Genomic DNA, 17413 nt, shown 5'->3' with positions numbered 1-17413 from the left:
AGAGAAACTTGCCTGGTGCCTACATTGTGAAACCTTTTAAAAATATTCCTGAGCTTTTAAATATTTATATTTTATTGCTTTTTAGATTCTTATGTTAATGTTAACTTGTTGCAAATTTTTAGATGGGTTTTATGTATTTCCTAGTTTTATTCTGTGTTAGCATGTCTCTTACTTGTTTTAAACCTTTAAACCACCCAAATAAACTTTATTAGACAATATATAAATATTGTATATAATAATAAAAAATCAGTCAAAATAGGATTACAAAAAAGGCTGAACAGACATTGGCTAGTGTGTGTATATAGCAGTGTGGAGTCATGGATTGTGTATAGCTGTTGTCAGCTCTTAAAACTTTGCAGTTAAGATAACAGAAACTGAAGAATGGATAAACACTTTATTTCACTCTGGGACTATCATAATTAATCTCTCTTCTTTTTGTTTCAGTCTTTGCTTTCTGTTCGTCAAGATGATAAAGTAGTTTGCCCAAGAACCAAAGAAGTCTTCAACTTCTCACAAGCTGAGAAGGTCTACATTATGTAATTCCCTCGTACATACAATGAAGTGCCGCTGGAATTTGACATAATATATTTTGGCATGACTTGTAGAGAAAGATCTTGAGTGTGGCTAAGAGAGCTGGGGTGGGAATCAGATTGGTTGGTGGCATTTTTTTATTGCGACCAAAGATCAATGAACAACAATATACACTCTTAGAAACTGAGGAAGTGTGACTAAAAGGTTGTACTTGGAGGGAACAAATATTGAATGTTTGGATTTTGTTACAGTAATTGGACTTTTCTCAAATAATCATCCAGCAAAAACTCAGCTCAAAAAATGGACAGTTTCACATGAGAAAAAAAGTTACAGTGAACCTCAAAGGGCCATTTCACACTTCCAGACCTGTTTTCAACATCACCAATATGTGCCCATGTATGGAAGAACTTATTATTTGAAGGGGCCAAATATGCAAAACTGTGATACATGCACCAGGGAACTGGGGCCAGTCACGGCCTCTGAATGTGTGTCGACCTTGTGGCCTCAAGTGTGTGCACGCACGCACACACGTGCATCTCCCCTTCAAATGTGGTTGTCAGCATGAGACACATAAACTGGAAATAGATTTGCAATGTCAAAGTGTGATGTAGGTCCGTGTGCTTCCTTTTTCTGTGTTAGCAATTGGCTAAGACCCTTTTGTTTGAAATCCTCTTCCATTCTGCCTTTGAAATGATCCCATGGGCCATAGTAGATGCTTGACGACAACACTAACACAAGGCTGATTTAACTGGATCAGTTAGGAGTTCTTTGAAAAGTACTGCAAGGGTTTATTCTCTTCCAAAAACCCTCCACACATTGACCATCTTGGGAAGACTGCATAAATACGAAGTAACTGAAAACATTACAGGCACAATGCACTGCTTGTATGTCTGTCCTTCCAGTTGACCATAGTGTTAAAATTCTTCATTTATTAGTTACTATGTGCATAGGATTCAATATCAAACCATTAGTGCTACTGCCTTATTTCTTACTTTGAGAATGTACTCACATAAAGATCAGCTGGTAACCTTAAGTGTTGGGCAAATTTTGAAGATGCCTTGCAGGATTAATTATGTAATTTTAGGGTATTCATTACACAAGAGATTAGTTCAGTTTTAACAGCTGCAAATCACATCCTTATCACTCTCCAAATAAAACCATTGTAGTTGGAAAAAACCATATGGTAGAAGTTTGTATTTAGCATTTATTTTTGCATGTTGATGTTGATTAGCTAATAAAGACTGTAAACACAAACCCTTTTATAATCATTGTTTCTTTTCCTTAGTTGACAGTGGAATGTTAATTTGTTCTTGAAACTAGGAATTGGTGCGGGGAGTTAACCTTCACTACTAAAATGGTCACATTATAGATATTTTATCTAATACTGGTGACAACTCAGTATTTTCTGGATACTTGTCTGATTATTGGATTATACAGATACTGTATTTTTGAAATCTGAACAGCTATCAATAAGTAAAGGGAGAGATGTGCTCATCTCTTCTAAACACTTGATCCAGTACACCTTCAAAATTCTGGGAAGGGCTAGGAGATACATTTAGATGTGGGATTGGGATACTCACATGATCACAAAATTAAATACAGAATCTATGTTTCTAAGTGAAAGACTAATGTAGGGAGACTTGATTTTCTAATTATCATAGACAAGCAGTGATTTAAACAAATAGAACACACTTGATGCAGCTTTGATCTTTAGCTTTAATATTTGGCTACAGCTTGTGATTTGTCTCAGGTCAGATAAGCCACAAGCCCAGATCTGAATGTAACCCTAAGCCAGAAAACTCTCATGAAAAATGGCTGAGTTAAACAGTTTTGAATTTTTTTGCATTGGAAGGCCCAAGTCTTATGTTTACAAATGCTGGTCACCCAAAACTTAGCTGAAATCTTTCTTTTTGGCAGTTCAGATGGTTGAAGTCACAGTATCGCAATGCTATGCTTTTGGCTGTTTTGGTGAAAGTTCATAATTTCAACACTTTTAAAGTTTCAAGATTTTAAAAGTTCCCATTTTAAACCTGTTAATTAAAAACAAGTAGCTCAACTGGTGTTTCTCTGGCAGTGAAGCATCTCTGATAAACATTGTTTCCCCACAGGGGGAAACAACATTTGCTGCTGGAGGGAACGGACTGTAGCTATGTAATATTTTACAGAATGAGAAGGGGCACTGCTCCAGGTACATCTACCTGTGAAAGGGGGCGAAATTCCACAATTTCACTTATCTTGCAGCCTGGCTTAGCTCAATTGCTCTGCATCTCTTGAGATTTATCTGTTATAACAAATCGCAAATCGATAGATAAGAGTTGGCTACATTCTTGTTTTTAAAACACCCAGCTTTGCAGACACACCCCTCTGAGTGAAGGACTACTGAATGTCTTAACAGGGCTTTTGAACGAACCCGTGAAGATTATAGGCCATTTTTAATCACCATTATTTCTGTCATAAGCTTGCAAGACCATGTACAAAGTACTTTCAGGTGAGGGAACCTGTTTCCCTCCAGTTGTACCTGGATTAGAGCTCTCATTATCCCTGAGGTCTAAAAATACCTAGAGGGCTGTCTATGGCATAGCTGTCAACTTTTCCCTTGCGAGGAATCCTATTCGGAATAAGGAAATTTCCCTTTTAAAAAAGGAAAGTTGACATCTATGATCTATGGGCTCCCTAACTCTGCCTTCAAAAGTTTTTGCTATTTTTTAAAGAATTAAAGCATTTTAGTGAAGGCACATTGTGTTCCTTGGCCTGAAGGGTCAGGAATTTTAGATTAATCATGCACCAAGAACGTAAGGATAAACTGCAAGTTAAAGGTCTGCTGTTAACCTCAGTGCCATGTAAGTATAAAACATGCATCTTGGTGTATTATAGCAGCCATTTCTTAGAACAGTTGGTGCTATTCAGTTCCACTGCATGCATTTGGGGTAGGTTAAACTGGGAGACAGGAGCCATTCGCCATCTTTAATACTGGTGCAGCACAGGGGAGGTTTTTGTGTGTCACCAGAGTAAGACTGAATAACTTAAAAGTTCAAGTTTCTTCTTACGAGTTTGGAATTGCAGCGTGATTAAGGAGACAATACTCATTCACTGACATGTTGAAATTTCCCCCAGCAGGTATGCTGCAAGACATCTGTGGTTACTTTGGAACCTGAGATGTTTGTTGGGGATAAAACAGGCTGGGTGGCATGGTGTTGTAGTTGAAAAGAAGTGATGAATAGACGGTTCAAGATTGCTCTTTGCTTCAAATTGTGTCCACTCAGTGCCAATTTGCAGTGGGGAAAAAAGTGGGTGAAGATTTGTGAACTCTGCTTTATATTCCACTGAAATCCAGGTGAGCATCGTTTAAAGGGGAAGCAGCACTGACCTTCGATATGCACTGAAATACAAATAATTTAGCAGCCCATTCCTGCTCAGAATCGGTATGCTCCTCACCGTACACTGTTGAGATGTACCCGTTAAGTTTATTTAAATCAATATTCCACCCTTCCTCCTAAAGGAGCCCAGGGTGCCTTTTCAAAATCTGTGCAACAGGATTATTTTTTTCGAAACTTGCTTTGACGTTTTTCAATACTGGAACCATCATCGGTCACAATTGTGTTTACAACCCCCACATCCCATGTCATTAGCACTCCCTACTTCATCACTGACCAGATGCTTGGAAGCTGTGGCTGGATGGTTTTGTGGGAGCCAATTGAAACTAAATCCTTCGAAGACAGAGGTCCTATGGCTGGGTAGGAATGGCATGGGGATGAGAGACCAACTCCCTTCTCTTGCAGGGGCCCAATTAGTGCCATTGCCTTCCGTTAAGAGTTTGGGTGTAATCCTTGATGCCTCCCTTTCCATGGAGGCGCAGGTTACAGCAACAGCCAAGGCGAAATTTTTCCACCTTCGCCGCATCAAGCAGTTCGTCCCTTACCTTTCCCGCCCCGACCTGGCCACAGTGATCCATGCGACGGGCACCTCCAGGCTTGACTACTGTAATTCGCTCTACGCAGGGCTGCCCTTGAAGCTGTCCCAGAAACTCCAGCGGGTGCAGAATGCTGCAGCAAGGCTCCTCACGGGGTATCTGCCATGGGAGCATATTCACCCAGTGCTTTTCCAGCTGGTTTTGACCTTTAAAGCCCTTCACGGCCTAGGACCCTTGTACCTACGGGACCGCCTCTCCCGGTATGCCCCACGGAGAGCCTCAAGGTCCATAAATAGCAACACCCTAGTGGTCCTGGGAATGGACTGTATAGTAAAAGCTATGGTTTTCCCAGTAGCGATGTATGGAAGTGAAAGCTGGACCATAAAGAAGTCTGTTCGCCGAAGAATTGATGCTTTTGAATTCTGGTGCTGGAGGAGACTCTTGAGAGTCCTATGGACTGCAAGAAGATCAAACCTCCCCATTCTGAAGGAAATCAGCCCTGGGTGCTCACTGGAAGAACAGATCGTGAAGCTGAGACTCCAATACTTTGGCCACCTCATGAGAAGACTCCCTGGAAAAGACCCTGATGTTGGGAAAGATGGAGGGCACAAGAAGAAGGGGACAACAGAGGACGAGATGGTTGGGCAGTGTTCTTGAAACTACCAGCATGAGTTTGACCAATGGAAGCTAAGGCGGTGAAAAAACTTAATATGGATTCTAAATGGCCAAAATACTGTGAAATCCTAGAACAAGATGGTGAGAAGTTTAAACTTCAGAGTTTTGAGAGACTAAAGTCCAAAGTTCGAGATTGGTTACATTACCGTCAGATAAATGAGACATTTAAGCAGGACAGGAAAATAGGATTTCAGAAGGAGAGGTCAAAGTTAGAAACAGGACTGTTAGAACCCAATACTAAGAACTTGTCTAGAATGTACAATTTGCTGTTGAAATGGAACACACAGGATGAAACGGTGAAATCAGCTATGATTAAATGGGCACAGGATATCGGTCATGACATTATGTTTGCTGACTGGGAACAGTTATGGACCACCGGTGTTAAATTCACGGCATGTAATGCCTTAAAAGAGAACATAATGAAAATGATTTACAGGTGGTACATGACCCCAGTCAAACTAGCAAAAATATATCATTTGCCCAATAATAAATGTTGGAAATGTAATGAGACTGAAGGTACCTTTTACCACCTTTGGTGGACCTGCCCAAAGATTAAAGCCTTCTGGGAAATGATCTATAATGAAATTAAGAAGGTCCTTAAATGGACTTTTCCTAAGAAACCTGAGGCTTTTCTCCTGGGCATGGTTGGCCAATTGGTGCCAAAGAAGGACAGAACCTTTTTTATGTATGCTACCACAGCAGCAAGAATTCTTCTGGCAAAGTATTGGAAGATGCAAGAACTACCTACTCTGGAAGAATGGCAGACGAAGGTGACAGACTTCATGGGACTAGCAGAGATGACCGGCAGAATCCGAGATCAGGGGAAAGAGACAGTGGAAGAGGACTGGAAGAAGTTTAAACTATATCTTAAAAACTGTTGTAAAATTGAGGAGTGTTGAGATGTCAAGGGGTAAGAAGTAGAGAAATACAGCTGTAAATATTAAGTTTAAAGAAATTTAATGAAAGGGAACTAATAGATAAACTGATTAAAGGGTTGCTAAAGAACTTTGGAACAAGGATGCAGCGAAAGGGAGGTATGGGGAAGTCAGTATATGTTTAATGTGGTGTATGTCTTTGTTTTGTAATGTGTTTGTCTTTTATTATGTGTTGGAAAAATTAATAAAAACTTTTATATATAAAAAAAAAGAGTTTGACCAAACTGCGGGAGGCAGTGGAAGACAGAAGTGCCTGGTGTGCTCTGGTCCATGGGGTCACGAAGAGTCGGACACGACTAAACGACTAAACAACAACAAAGTGGTCCCGGGCCCTAAGGAAATTCGATTAGCTTCAACCAGAGCCAGGGCCTTTTCAACTCTGGCTCCGGCCTGGTGGAACACTGTTTAGTGAAGACTTTCTCAATGCTACTGCTCTCCAGAAATATTGGATAACAACTCCCATCATCCGCAGCTGGCATGGGAGCCACAGTCTTAACACAATGGAGAACATCAAGGACAAGAAAGTCTGGTTTAACTAGCCTGCAAACAAGCATGAGTCAACACAAGAGGATTTCTCTAGCAATAAGGCAATATAGGGCCAGTACAACATGAGGCTTTATTGCTGGTCCAGGCACCCCATTCTCCCCATTGGGATTTGGGCCTGAAGGACTGAGGGGAAGTGTGGGAGCAGCATGGAGGGTAAGTTGAGAGCAAGCATGATTTATGACATTGCGCAACCTGGTTTATACCCTCCAACATTTCCTTGATGAATATAGATGTTCCCTCCAACATTTCTCCAATGAAAATAGGGACATCCCACCAAACCCTCCAAACGTCCTCTGATGAAAATAGGGACGTCCTAAGGAAAAGCAGGGCATTCCAGGATCAAATCAGAAACCGGGATGGATTCTGCAAATCTGGGACTGCCCCTGGAAAATAGGGATACTTGGAAGGCCTGCATCATTATTGATTGTGGGGCGTCAGCCTTAGCAACAGAATTATGGATTAGGGGGCAACAGCCTTAGCAACAGAATTGTGGATTGTGGGGCATCAGCCTTAGCAACAGAATTATTGATTAGGGGGGCATCAGCCTTAGCAACAGAATTATTGATTGTGGGGCAACAGCCTTAGCAACAGAATTATGGATTGTGGAGCAACAGCCTTAGCAACAGAATTATGGATTGTGGGGCATCAGCCTTAGCAACAGAATTATTGATTAGGGAGGCATCAGCCTTAGCAACAGAATTATGGATTAGGGGGCACCAGCCTTAGCAACAGAATTATTGATTAGTGGGGGCATCAGCCTTAGCAACAGAATTATTGATTAGGGGGCACCAGCCTTAGCAACAGAATGATGGATTAGGGGGCATCAGCCTTAGCAACAGAATTATGGATTGTGGGGCATCGGCCTTAGCAACAGAATTATTGATTGTGGGGCACCAGTCTTAGCAACAGAATTATTGATTAGTGGGGGCATCAGCCTTAGCAACAGAATTATTGATTAGGGGGCACCAGCCTTAGCAACAGAATTATTGATTAGGGGGCATCAGACTTAGCAACAGAATTATGGATTGTGGGGCATCAGCCTTAGCAACAGAATTATTGATTGTGGGGCACCAGTCTTAGCAACAGAATTATTGATTAGGGGGCATCAGCCTTAGCAACAGAATTATTGATTAGGGGGCATCAGCCTTAGCAACAGAATTATTGATTGTGGGGCATCAGCCTTAGCAACAGAATTATGGATTGGGGAGGCACCAGCCTTAGCAACAGAATTATGGATTGTGGGGCACCAGCCTTAGCAACAGAATTATTGATTAGGGGGCACCAGCCTTAGCAACAGAATTATTGATTAGGGGGGCACCAGCCTTAGCAACAGAATTATGGATTGTGGGGCATCAGCCTTAGCAACAGAATTGTTGATTAGGGGGGCACCAGCCTTAGCAACAGAATTATTGATTAGGGGGCATCAGCCTTAGCAACAGAATTATTGATTAGGGGGGGCATCAGCCTCAGCAACAGAATTATGGATTAGGGTGGCACCAGCCTTAGCAACAGAATTATTGATTAGGGGGCATCAGCCTTAGCAACAGAATTATTGATTAGGGGGGCATCAGCCTTAGCAACAGAATTATTGATTGTGGGGCACCAGCCTTAGCAACAGAATTATGGATTGTGGGGCACCAGCCTTAGCAACAGAATTATTGATTAGGGGGCATCAGCCTTAGCAACAGAATTATTGATTGTGGGGCATCAGCCTTAGCAACAGAATTATGGATTAGGGGGCATCAGCCTTAGCAACAGAATTATTGACTGTGGGGCACCAGCCTTAGCAACAGCATTATTGATTAGGGGGAATCAGCCTTAGCAACAGAATTATTGATTAGGGGGGCACCAGCCTTAGCAACAGAATTATTGATTAGGGGGCATCAGCCTTAGCAACAGAATTATTGATTAGGGGGCATCAGCCTTAGCAACAGAATTATTGATTAGGGGGGCATCAGCCTTAGCAACAGAATTATTGATTGTGGGGCACCAGCCTTAGCAACAGAATTATGGATTGTGGGGCACCAGCCTTAGCAACAGAATTATTGATTAGGGGGCATCAGCCTTAGCAACAGAATTATTGATTGTGGGGCATCAGCCTTAGCAACAGAATTATGGATTGGGGAGGCACCAGCCTTAGCAACAGAATTATGGATTGTGGGGCACCAGCCTTAGCAACAGAATTATTGATTAGGGGGCACCAGCCTTAGCAACAGAATTATTGATTAGGGGGGCACCAGCCTTAGCAACAGAATTATGGATTGTGGGGCATCAGCCTTAGCAACAGAATTGTTGATTAGGGGGGCACCAGCCTTAGCAACAGAATTATTGATTAGGGGGCATCAGCCTTAGCAACAGAATTATTGATTAGGGGGGGCATCAGCCTCAGCAACAGAATTATGGATTAGGGGGCATCAGCCTTAGCAACAGAATTATGGATTAGGGGGCATCAGCCTTAGCAACAGAATTATGGATTAGGGGGCATCAGCCTTAGCAACAGAATTATGGATTAGGGCGCATCAGCCTTAGCAACAGAATTCTGGATTGGGGGGCACCAGCCTTAGCAATAGAATTATTGATTAGGGGGCACCAGCCTTAGCAACTGAATTATGGATTAGGGGGGCAACAGCCTTAGCTTCCACCTTCCTGGAACTGGAATTTCTGCGGCAAGGGCAGCCCAAACAGAACGTGCGGCTGTAATCCAGCCTCAAAGTTGCCGATAAAGGGACACGACTATCTCCGCCCGGCAACAGCCGCAGCCGGCGAGCCGTGCGAAGCTGAAGTGAAGCCAGCCGGCAGAAGAAGAAGAAGCCCCCCGTCCTTCCCGGCGCTCGCCCGGCTGCTTTGAGGCCGCCGCGGCTCGACCGTAGGGCGGGGGCAGCCCTTCCCTTCTCCCCTTCCCCTCCGGACTCCTCCCCGCCTTCCTCTCCCGGCAGCCTGACGAAGGGGGCGGGCTCGGCGGCTGGGAGAGGCCGAGGCCTTCCTCCGGCTCCTTCCGCGGCCTGCGTCTCCCAGCGCAGAAAGGAATGGGCTCCGGGCGAGAGAGAGCCGCGGCTTCGTTGCCTTAGCAAAGGCGCCCGTCTCTTCGCCCTCGTCCCTTCGGGCAGCCGCGTTTCCCCTTCAGAAATGGACGGCAAGCTGCCTCAGCTGGTGGAGGAGCTCACGACGTCGGGGGAGCCGCGCCTGGACCCCGCCAAGCTCAAGGAGCTGAAGAAGATGTGCAAGTAGGAACCTCTCGATGTAGAATATCCCCCCTTTATTTTATTATATTTCCATTTAATAATATACATTCGCATCATTATTATCCACTTTACTTCCCTGTAAAGCCTATTTCCCTCCCGCCTCATGGCTTTCAAAATCAACCTTTACACTATAATCCTTGCCTTTTGTACCTTTCCCAATTCTAATTGCACTCATTGCAGAAGAACTCAAAATTTAAATATAGCATGGTAGGAAAATCCTCATTACAACCCCTACTAGCGATGTTAATTGCTTACAATGGTTAATTACAATTTACTCCAGTCCTTTTGGAATACTTGATCATGCTGGTTTGGGATTTTTCCTGTCAGTTTGGCCAGTTTTGCAAAGTCCATCATTTTCATCTGGGAACCTTTCCTTCCTCTTCTTTCTTTTTTTCCTTTTAGGATATATTTTTATTAAATTTCCAAAAAGTTCACATCATTCCAATACGTTTATTTTCTTGTTCTCTGCTTCCCATCTACCGTAATTTTTCCATGGTGTGTTTTATTCCTCCTCTTTACTGCACCTTGTCTCCCCTCTTTTATTATCATCACAATAACGCAACAATCTCTCATCCAGTTCTGTTACTTGTGGTCCAAACCCTGCTCGCGAATTCATCATACTATAATATTTCTTTAAATGGTCCAAAAAGGGCTTCTGTTCTTTCATAAAGCAATCGTTGTTGAGTTCTCTTATTTTAGCTGTTAAATTTGCCGATTCCACATAGTCCTTCTCTTTACTTATCCGTCCTCCTTTGGTGGGAACTTCTTCATCTTTCCGTTTTTTGTGCATAAAGAATCTCAGCTGCTGTAAAAAGCAAATTTGGGAACCTTTCTTTTAAAAAGAATATGATAAAAAGCAAATCTGGGAATCTTTCTTTTAAAAACAAACGTTTCCATGGTGGCTGTCTGCTGTTCTTTATATTATTATTTGGAGAGGGCGGTGCAATCCTGCGCATGCTTGTTCAGAAGTAAGTTAAGCAATTGGGGAGAATTAGTTTTCTTCTTGTGCCGGGTGTTACTTTAAAAAAAACAAAAACTTCACTGTTGACGGTACTGTATTTGCTTTCCTGCTAATCATGCTGGTTACTTTCCCAAAGGTCCTCCGATGAGCATATTACTCATGTTTATCACTTGTTGATGACACAGCTGAATCAAGAGCACGCAGAGATTCGGCTGTCAGCATTTCAAGTTGTGGATGAACTCTTCACCCGTTCCCATCAGTTTAGGACTTTAATCATTTCAAACTTCCAAGAGTTCTTGGAGCTCACAGTGGAAACAGACTATGATCAGCCACTTCCCCCACCGGTTGAAGTGGCACAAAAGCTAAAAAGAGCTGCCATTAAATCTGTACAGGAGTGGCATGAGAAATATGGAGAGGCCTACAAGAAACTTTCACTAGGATTCCATTTCCTAAAACAGAATAAGAAGGTACTTAAATATTCACTTTCTTGACTGAGTGCTTAGTGGCTTTATACGAATAAAGTGTTGGAAATGTTTAGTTCATTGCTAGCAGACGTAAATATGTTAAATGTGAACAAAAAAAAATGGTTCTTTATAAATAAGTAGACGAAAGACCCATATTATATTACTTTAAAGTGCTGCTGCACATAGACTGATTGGTAATACTAAAATACTCATTATTTAACAAACACGACACTGAAAAATGAATTTCCTGCATCAGATGTGTGTTTCTACTGAAAGTTTGCATCGTTTAAGTATTTGAAACAAAAAAGGTAAGTATTCTTAAACCGGAATGGCTTAAGAAAATCTGTGAACAGAAAATCATAGAACACAATCCGTATTAGTATCACGTTGTGCTACTTCTAGTAAGGACTTGCTGTGAGATTTGCCCTAAGCTTCTGAGAAGAAGCTTTTATTGTTAGCTCAAAAACAGATGCTTTAGAAACATCTGAAAGTATTATTTTGTGCAGTCGGTTCCTTTCAGATGTTGACCACCGAAGAAAATTTGCCTTGACATGCACGATACGTTTTCAGCAACGGCAAAAATAATGAAACATATTCTACAATTCTGTAGGTAGATTTTCAAGATACAAATGCCAGAACTCTAGCAGAAAGGAAGAGAGATGAAGAGAAACAAAAAAGGTTGGATAATATTTACAAAGAAAAAGCCAAAAAAGCTGAGAGGGAAATGGCAGGTGAGTGGAGTTTAGTGCCTTAATGGGTGGTTCATTAGTCCTAATTTCATTTGAAGATGTCAATACAGTCGTACCTTGGAAGTCGAATGCAATCCATTCCGGAAGTCTGTTCGATTTCCGAAATGTTCAGGAACCAAGGTGCTGCTTCCGATTGGCTGCAGGAAGCACAAACTGTTCGGGAGCCAAAATGTTCGTCTCGCAAGGCGTTCGACTTTCGAGGTTCGACTGTACTAGTAATTTTAATAAGGAAAGTGGTTATTTATTTATATTATTATGTATTAAATTGGTATATCGCCCTTCATCCGTAGATATCAGGGCGGTTCACATAATAAAAATACAAGATAAAAAAAATACATATGAAAACATTTAATAGCGTTATGAAAGAGTTTCATAGGCAAAAAGTAGACTAAACTCTGTCCAAAAATAACTTCTGTGGGAACAAGCTTATTTTGGTGTATGTGATATTTCTGTATTTTTATGGCAGTATTTTAAAACTACCACCACTTGACAGATATGTCACAAGAAATCGAAGCTGTGCTGACCGAGATGGAGAATTGTTTTCAGCTTCTGATGCCAGATCCCTTTGACTTCATGGCAAATGACACGGAAACAGTCAATTGGAGGACGGCTGAACTGGACAAAACTGTTTCCTGCTCTTCTGTGGAGAGGGCAGCTCAACAGGCACATTTCCTTGACGATAATGAGCAGCCTTGCTGCAGCAAGGACCTTCCTTCCATCTCTCTGGTTCCGAAAGCTGGTAACAAAAAAGACTTGAATAGCGAAATGGAGGAGAATGGAGGCATGGAAGACTCTTTAAATTCCGAATTGACTTCTGCTGCCGCCAGTGGAGAAGATGACTATGCCACCTTTGTTCGGAGCCATGGTCTTGGATCTCATAAATACAGTCTCAATCTTGAAATAGCCACAGGTATTGGGATTCTGTGGAACGTAATCATTAATTACAATACACTGCTTTTAATTAAAGTTTAAATGATCATCTTCACTGGTCAGCTAATAACCAAGTATTTAGAATCTGTTATAAGTACAGTCATACCTTGGGTTGAAGTAGCTTCAAGTTAAATATTTTTGGGTTGTGCTCTGCGGCGACGTGGAAGTAACGGAGCATGTTTGAGCAGACGCTCAAAATGATGTCATGCTTGGAGACGCGCAGACACTTGTTACGTTTACTTCAGGAGGCGAACGGGGCTCCAGAACTGAACCCGTTCGTATCCAGAGGTACCACTGTATGTTGCCGTTCCTGGGTGGAAAATATATTTCTCCTGGCCTGCTTTCCTCTGACTGTTGATTTTTGCGAGTAGGGCTTGAAAAAAAGGTTGGAAGTCACAGATTTCAAATTAAGACCTATCAAGAGATCATTCGGCCTTTTTTCTACTGTTTTTCAGTATCTTCCTTATTTCAAGTGTCTAGTCATAGCAGAATAGGTCATAGCTTAGCACCATAGCATGAGTGTCTACTTCGTATTGCTTTTTAAAAAAATATCTGCTGCTGTTTTCTTTGTTGTTTTTTGTTGTTTACTGTACTTTGTACATTGCCTTGAGAAATGTGTGGAAGGTGATGCATTAGTATTACTAATAGTTATTTAAGCGTCTAGTTACTCACTAAACTCTTGTGGTGGCAGCCACTGAATTATAAAACCAGATTGGTGGGAGGAGAGATTGTGTGGAGAAATATCCTATTGCTTTTAGGTGAACCTACTAAGTTGGAGGCTGCTAAGATAAGAGAACCATGTATGCCACCTTGAGGTTAGAGGGTAGGTGAGATATAAATGTAATAAATAAGTAAATAAATTAATACAGTACCAAAACATTCTGTGAATCTGATATGCATTTGCTCATTGTCTGTTTTTCCCCTGCTAGATGTGAAATTGCAGGAGAATGAAGACAATACAGCTATAATAAATAACGCTACAGACGCTTATAAGCTCATCAGAAACAAATTCATGCCTTCTGTTCAGTCATGGATTCAGGTGAGGAAAAACTCTTCCATTGAGAATAAAAATAAATTCTGTATTTTGTTTATTCTCTGTGTGTCAAAATGCTAATATGCTCATGTGGTGTTTTAGTTCCCCTGGGCTCTACACTAACTTCAGCATTCTTGAATTGAAAGCACATTTAGCATTGTTTTTTGTGAACTTGGAGCCTTGCAAACTTATACAGTGGTGCCCCGCAAGACGAATGCCTCGCAAGACGAAAAACCCGCAAGACGAAAGGGTTTTCCGTTTGCGAGTTGCTTCGGAAGACGAATTTCCCTATGGGCTTGCTTCGCAAGAAGAAAGCCCATAGGGAAATCTCTGGGGACCTCTTTTAAATGCTGGCGGTGGGGAGCAAAGCCTTCCCCCCCCTCCGGCCTTCAGAAGAGGTCCAGGAAGGCCGGCGGGGGCCGAAAGGCTTTGCTCCCCACCGCCAGCATTTTAAAAGCGGTCCGGGATAGCAGGGGACCTCTTCTGAAGGCCGGCGGGGGGCAAAAGTCTTTGCTCCCCCCGCCTGCCTTCCCGGGAGAGCGGGAAGGCAGCGCTGTGTTTTCCGCTCTCCCGGGAAGGCAGGCAGGGGGGAGCAAAGACTTTCGCCCCCCGCCGGCCTTCAGAAGAGGTCGGGGGACAGACTGTCCCCGGACCTGGTCTGAAGGCGGTTTCCATAGGAACACATTAATTGATTTTTAATGCATTCCTATGGGAAACCGTGCTTCGCAAGACGAAAAACTCGCAAGACGAAAAGACTTGCAGAACGAATTAATTTCGTCTTGCGAGGCACCACTGTACTGATGTTTTATTTCTGAGCTGTGTTCAGTATTCGAGGGAGGTGTCACACATTCCTTTATTTCCATCTCCTCGGATTTCAACCAAAACTTTCATAATCTCACGGTTTAAAAAGCTTTCATAAATTTCTATTCAAAAAGTTAACCCAGTGGAGAGAAGATTCTGTGTGTGTGCGCTTTCTTAATGGTGCAGTCAGCGTTATAGTTTCCCTGACAAGTACAGTAACGCTAGTTAAGGCAGAAAATGGACATTTATTGTAATCCTTGGTACTAGGATCTTAATCAGATGCAACAGGAAAATCTAGCCAGTCATCGTTCTTTTGGATTGGGAAAAGTAAGCACTGGTGGTAAGACAGAGTTACTTGGCCCCTACTCTGTTGTATTTTGATTGACGAGAATAGGGTTTGGGTGGTTTCCAGGATGCTTGTAATATAGTTAATCTTAGGTAATAATAATAATAATAATAATAATAATAATTTATACCCCGCCCATCTGGCTGGGCCTCCCCAGCCACTCTGGGCGGCTTCCATAGAAACCAAAAATACAGTAAAATACCACACGTTAAAAACTTCCCTGAACAGGGCTGCCTTAAGATGTCTTCTGAATGTCAGGTAGTTGTTTATCGCTTTGACATCTGCTGGAAGGGCGTTCCACAGGGCGGGCGCCACTACCGAGAAGACCCTCTGCCTGGTTCCCTGTAGCTTTGCTTCTCGCAATGAGGGAACCACCAGAAGGCCCTCGGCGCTGGACCTCAGCGTCCGGGCAGAACGATGGGGGTGAAGACGCTCCTTCAGGTATACTGGACCTGAAGGTAAGCCTTTCCTTTCTAAAAATTCTTGATATCAGAATACTTCTGCTTTGGAAATCACTGTTGGAGGACTGGCATTACATAGAATCAGAACTGCAGAGTTGGAAGGGATCTCAGGGGTCATCTAGTCCAACCCCCTGCAATCCAAGAATCCCAACTAGAGCATAGATGACATATGGCCATCTAACCTCTGCATAAAAAACCTCCAATACACAACCTCTTGAGGGAGTCTGCTCCACTGGTGAACAGCTCTTACTGTCATAAAGTACTTCCTAATGTTTAACTGGAATCTCATTTCTTGTAACTTGAAGACATTGGTTTGCTTTTTCATCTGCAGCACTTTAGATATTTGAAGGTGGCTGTTATATCACATCTCAGTCTCAGTCTCAGCAACTTCCTCAACCGTTCCTCATAAGACTTAGTTTCCAGACCCTTTATCATCTTGATCACCCTCTTCTGCCCATATTCAAACTTGTCAATATCCTTCTTAAATTGTGGTGCCCAGCACTGGACACAGGACTCCAGGTGTGGTTTGACCAAAGCAGAATAGAGTGGTACTATTACAGTGGTGCCCCGCAAGACGAATGCCTCGCAAAACGAAAAACGCGCAAGACGAAAGGGTTTTTCGGTTTTTGCGTCACTTCGCAAGACGATTTTCCCTATGGGCTTGCTTCGCAAGACGTTTCGTTTTTCTTAAAGCCGCTAAGCCGTTACTGTAATAGCAATCGATACATTACAGTATTAGCGTCCGGAAACACCGCCGGTGGTGATGCTGCCCTGCGCCGCTTCGAAAAGTTCCCAGGCTTCAGCCTTAGAACTGGGAGGGGACCTGGCGGCGACACCCGGCTCGGGGTGGGATTTCCCCATATGCGCTCTTAGCGCGCGCGGCGACCGCTAGATCCCGAGGACGGCAGACTGGGCGGGGGGGGGGACATGAAAAGTTTTGCCTGCCCATCTCCGAGGAAGCGGGGGGAGATGATCCCTGTCAAGGGAAGAAGGGGGCACCCATTTGCCAGCAGCCGGTGCCCCCGAACCGAGGCTGAGGGTGGCGCCATCGCCTGTCAAAGTGACCGCAAAGGCGAGCTCCGGTCGCGCGGCCGAGGGAAGCCCCGCTGTGGGTCGTCTAAAGTCAGCCCGAGCATGCCACTCACCAAAAAGGCATGGAGAGACGGAGGGAGCGCGCCAGGATCCCGGTGCAGAGGAGGCTCCTGCAGCAAAATACAGTAAAGGCAGTCGGCAGCCGGTGGGCTCCAGGACCCGGAGCTGCGGCGGAGCCGTTGATGGCATTGCCGGAGACTCCTCCCTCTGGGCCTTGCTCTCTCCCTGTCCGGGGACGCTTTGGCTGAGCGCGCCCCGGGATCGGAGGTGCGGGGTGCTTGCTGCAGATCTTATCTTCCGGGGTCGCTGGGATGGCGGCGGTCAGGGCTTGTGTTATGTAAGCGCATCAGGAGGGACTGCTTAAGAGGCCAGACGAGGCTTATGCAATGGCCAGATGCTCCCTAGGGGTCGAGGCTTGCAGTTGCGGGAACGAGTTTATACCTGTAGCCGCTAAGCCGCTAATAGCCGTGCTTCGCAAGACGAAGAAACCCGCAAGACGAAGAGACTCGCGGAATGGATTAATTATTTCTTGCGAGGCACCACTGTACTTCCCTTGACCTGGACACTAGACTTCTGTTGATGCAGCCTAGAATAACATTAGCTTTCCCCTTCTGCATCACACTGTTGACTTACGTTCAACTTGTGGTCTATTAAGACCCCTAGATCCTTTTCACATGTACTACTGGCAAGCCAGGTGTCTCCCATCCTATATTTCTGCAGCTGGTTCTTCCTGCCTA

General features: G+C 43.6%; 2 protein-coding genes across 4 annotated transcripts in view; both read left to right on the top strand.

The window, feature by feature from the left end:
• Window positions 1-1785, top strand: part of MAEA (macrophage erythroblast attacher, E3 ubiquitin ligase) — a 75697-nt gene extending 73912 nt beyond the window's left edge. For all 3 annotated transcript variants that reach the window (XM_081911822.1, XM_081911823.1, XM_081911824.1), the window contains one exon: window positions 445-1785. In XM_081911822.1, the coding sequence (XP_081767948.1) occupies window positions 445-540 (96 nt within the window). In that variant the 3' untranslated portion in view covers window positions 541-1785. The remainder of the gene's footprint in view (window positions 1-444) is intronic.
• Window positions 1786-9674: 7889 nt separating this feature from the next.
• UVSSA (UV stimulated scaffold protein A) overlaps window positions 9675-17413 on the top strand; it is a 57601-nt gene continuing 49862 nt past the window's right edge. The window contains exons 1-5 of the mRNA XM_081911748.1: window positions 9675-9821; window positions 10937-11267; window positions 11875-11995; window positions 12507-12923; window positions 13873-13982. Coding sequence (XP_081767874.1) covers window positions 9724-9821; window positions 10937-11267; window positions 11875-11995; window positions 12507-12923; window positions 13873-13982 — 1077 coding nt within the window. The 5' untranslated portion in view covers window positions 9675-9723. The remainder of the gene's footprint in view (window positions 9822-10936; window positions 11268-11874; window positions 11996-12506; window positions 12924-13872; window positions 13983-17413) is intronic.

The sequence above is a fragment of the Podarcis melisellensis genome (assembly GCF_964234715.1).
Source record: "Podarcis melisellensis genome assembly, chromosome: 5".
NCBI classification, from domain to species: domain Eukaryota; kingdom Metazoa; phylum Chordata; class Lepidosauria; order Squamata; family Lacertidae; genus Podarcis; species Podarcis melisellensis.
Note: the sequence above shows the minus strand (reverse complement) of the source record. Positions and strands in the feature narration are given on the sequence as shown.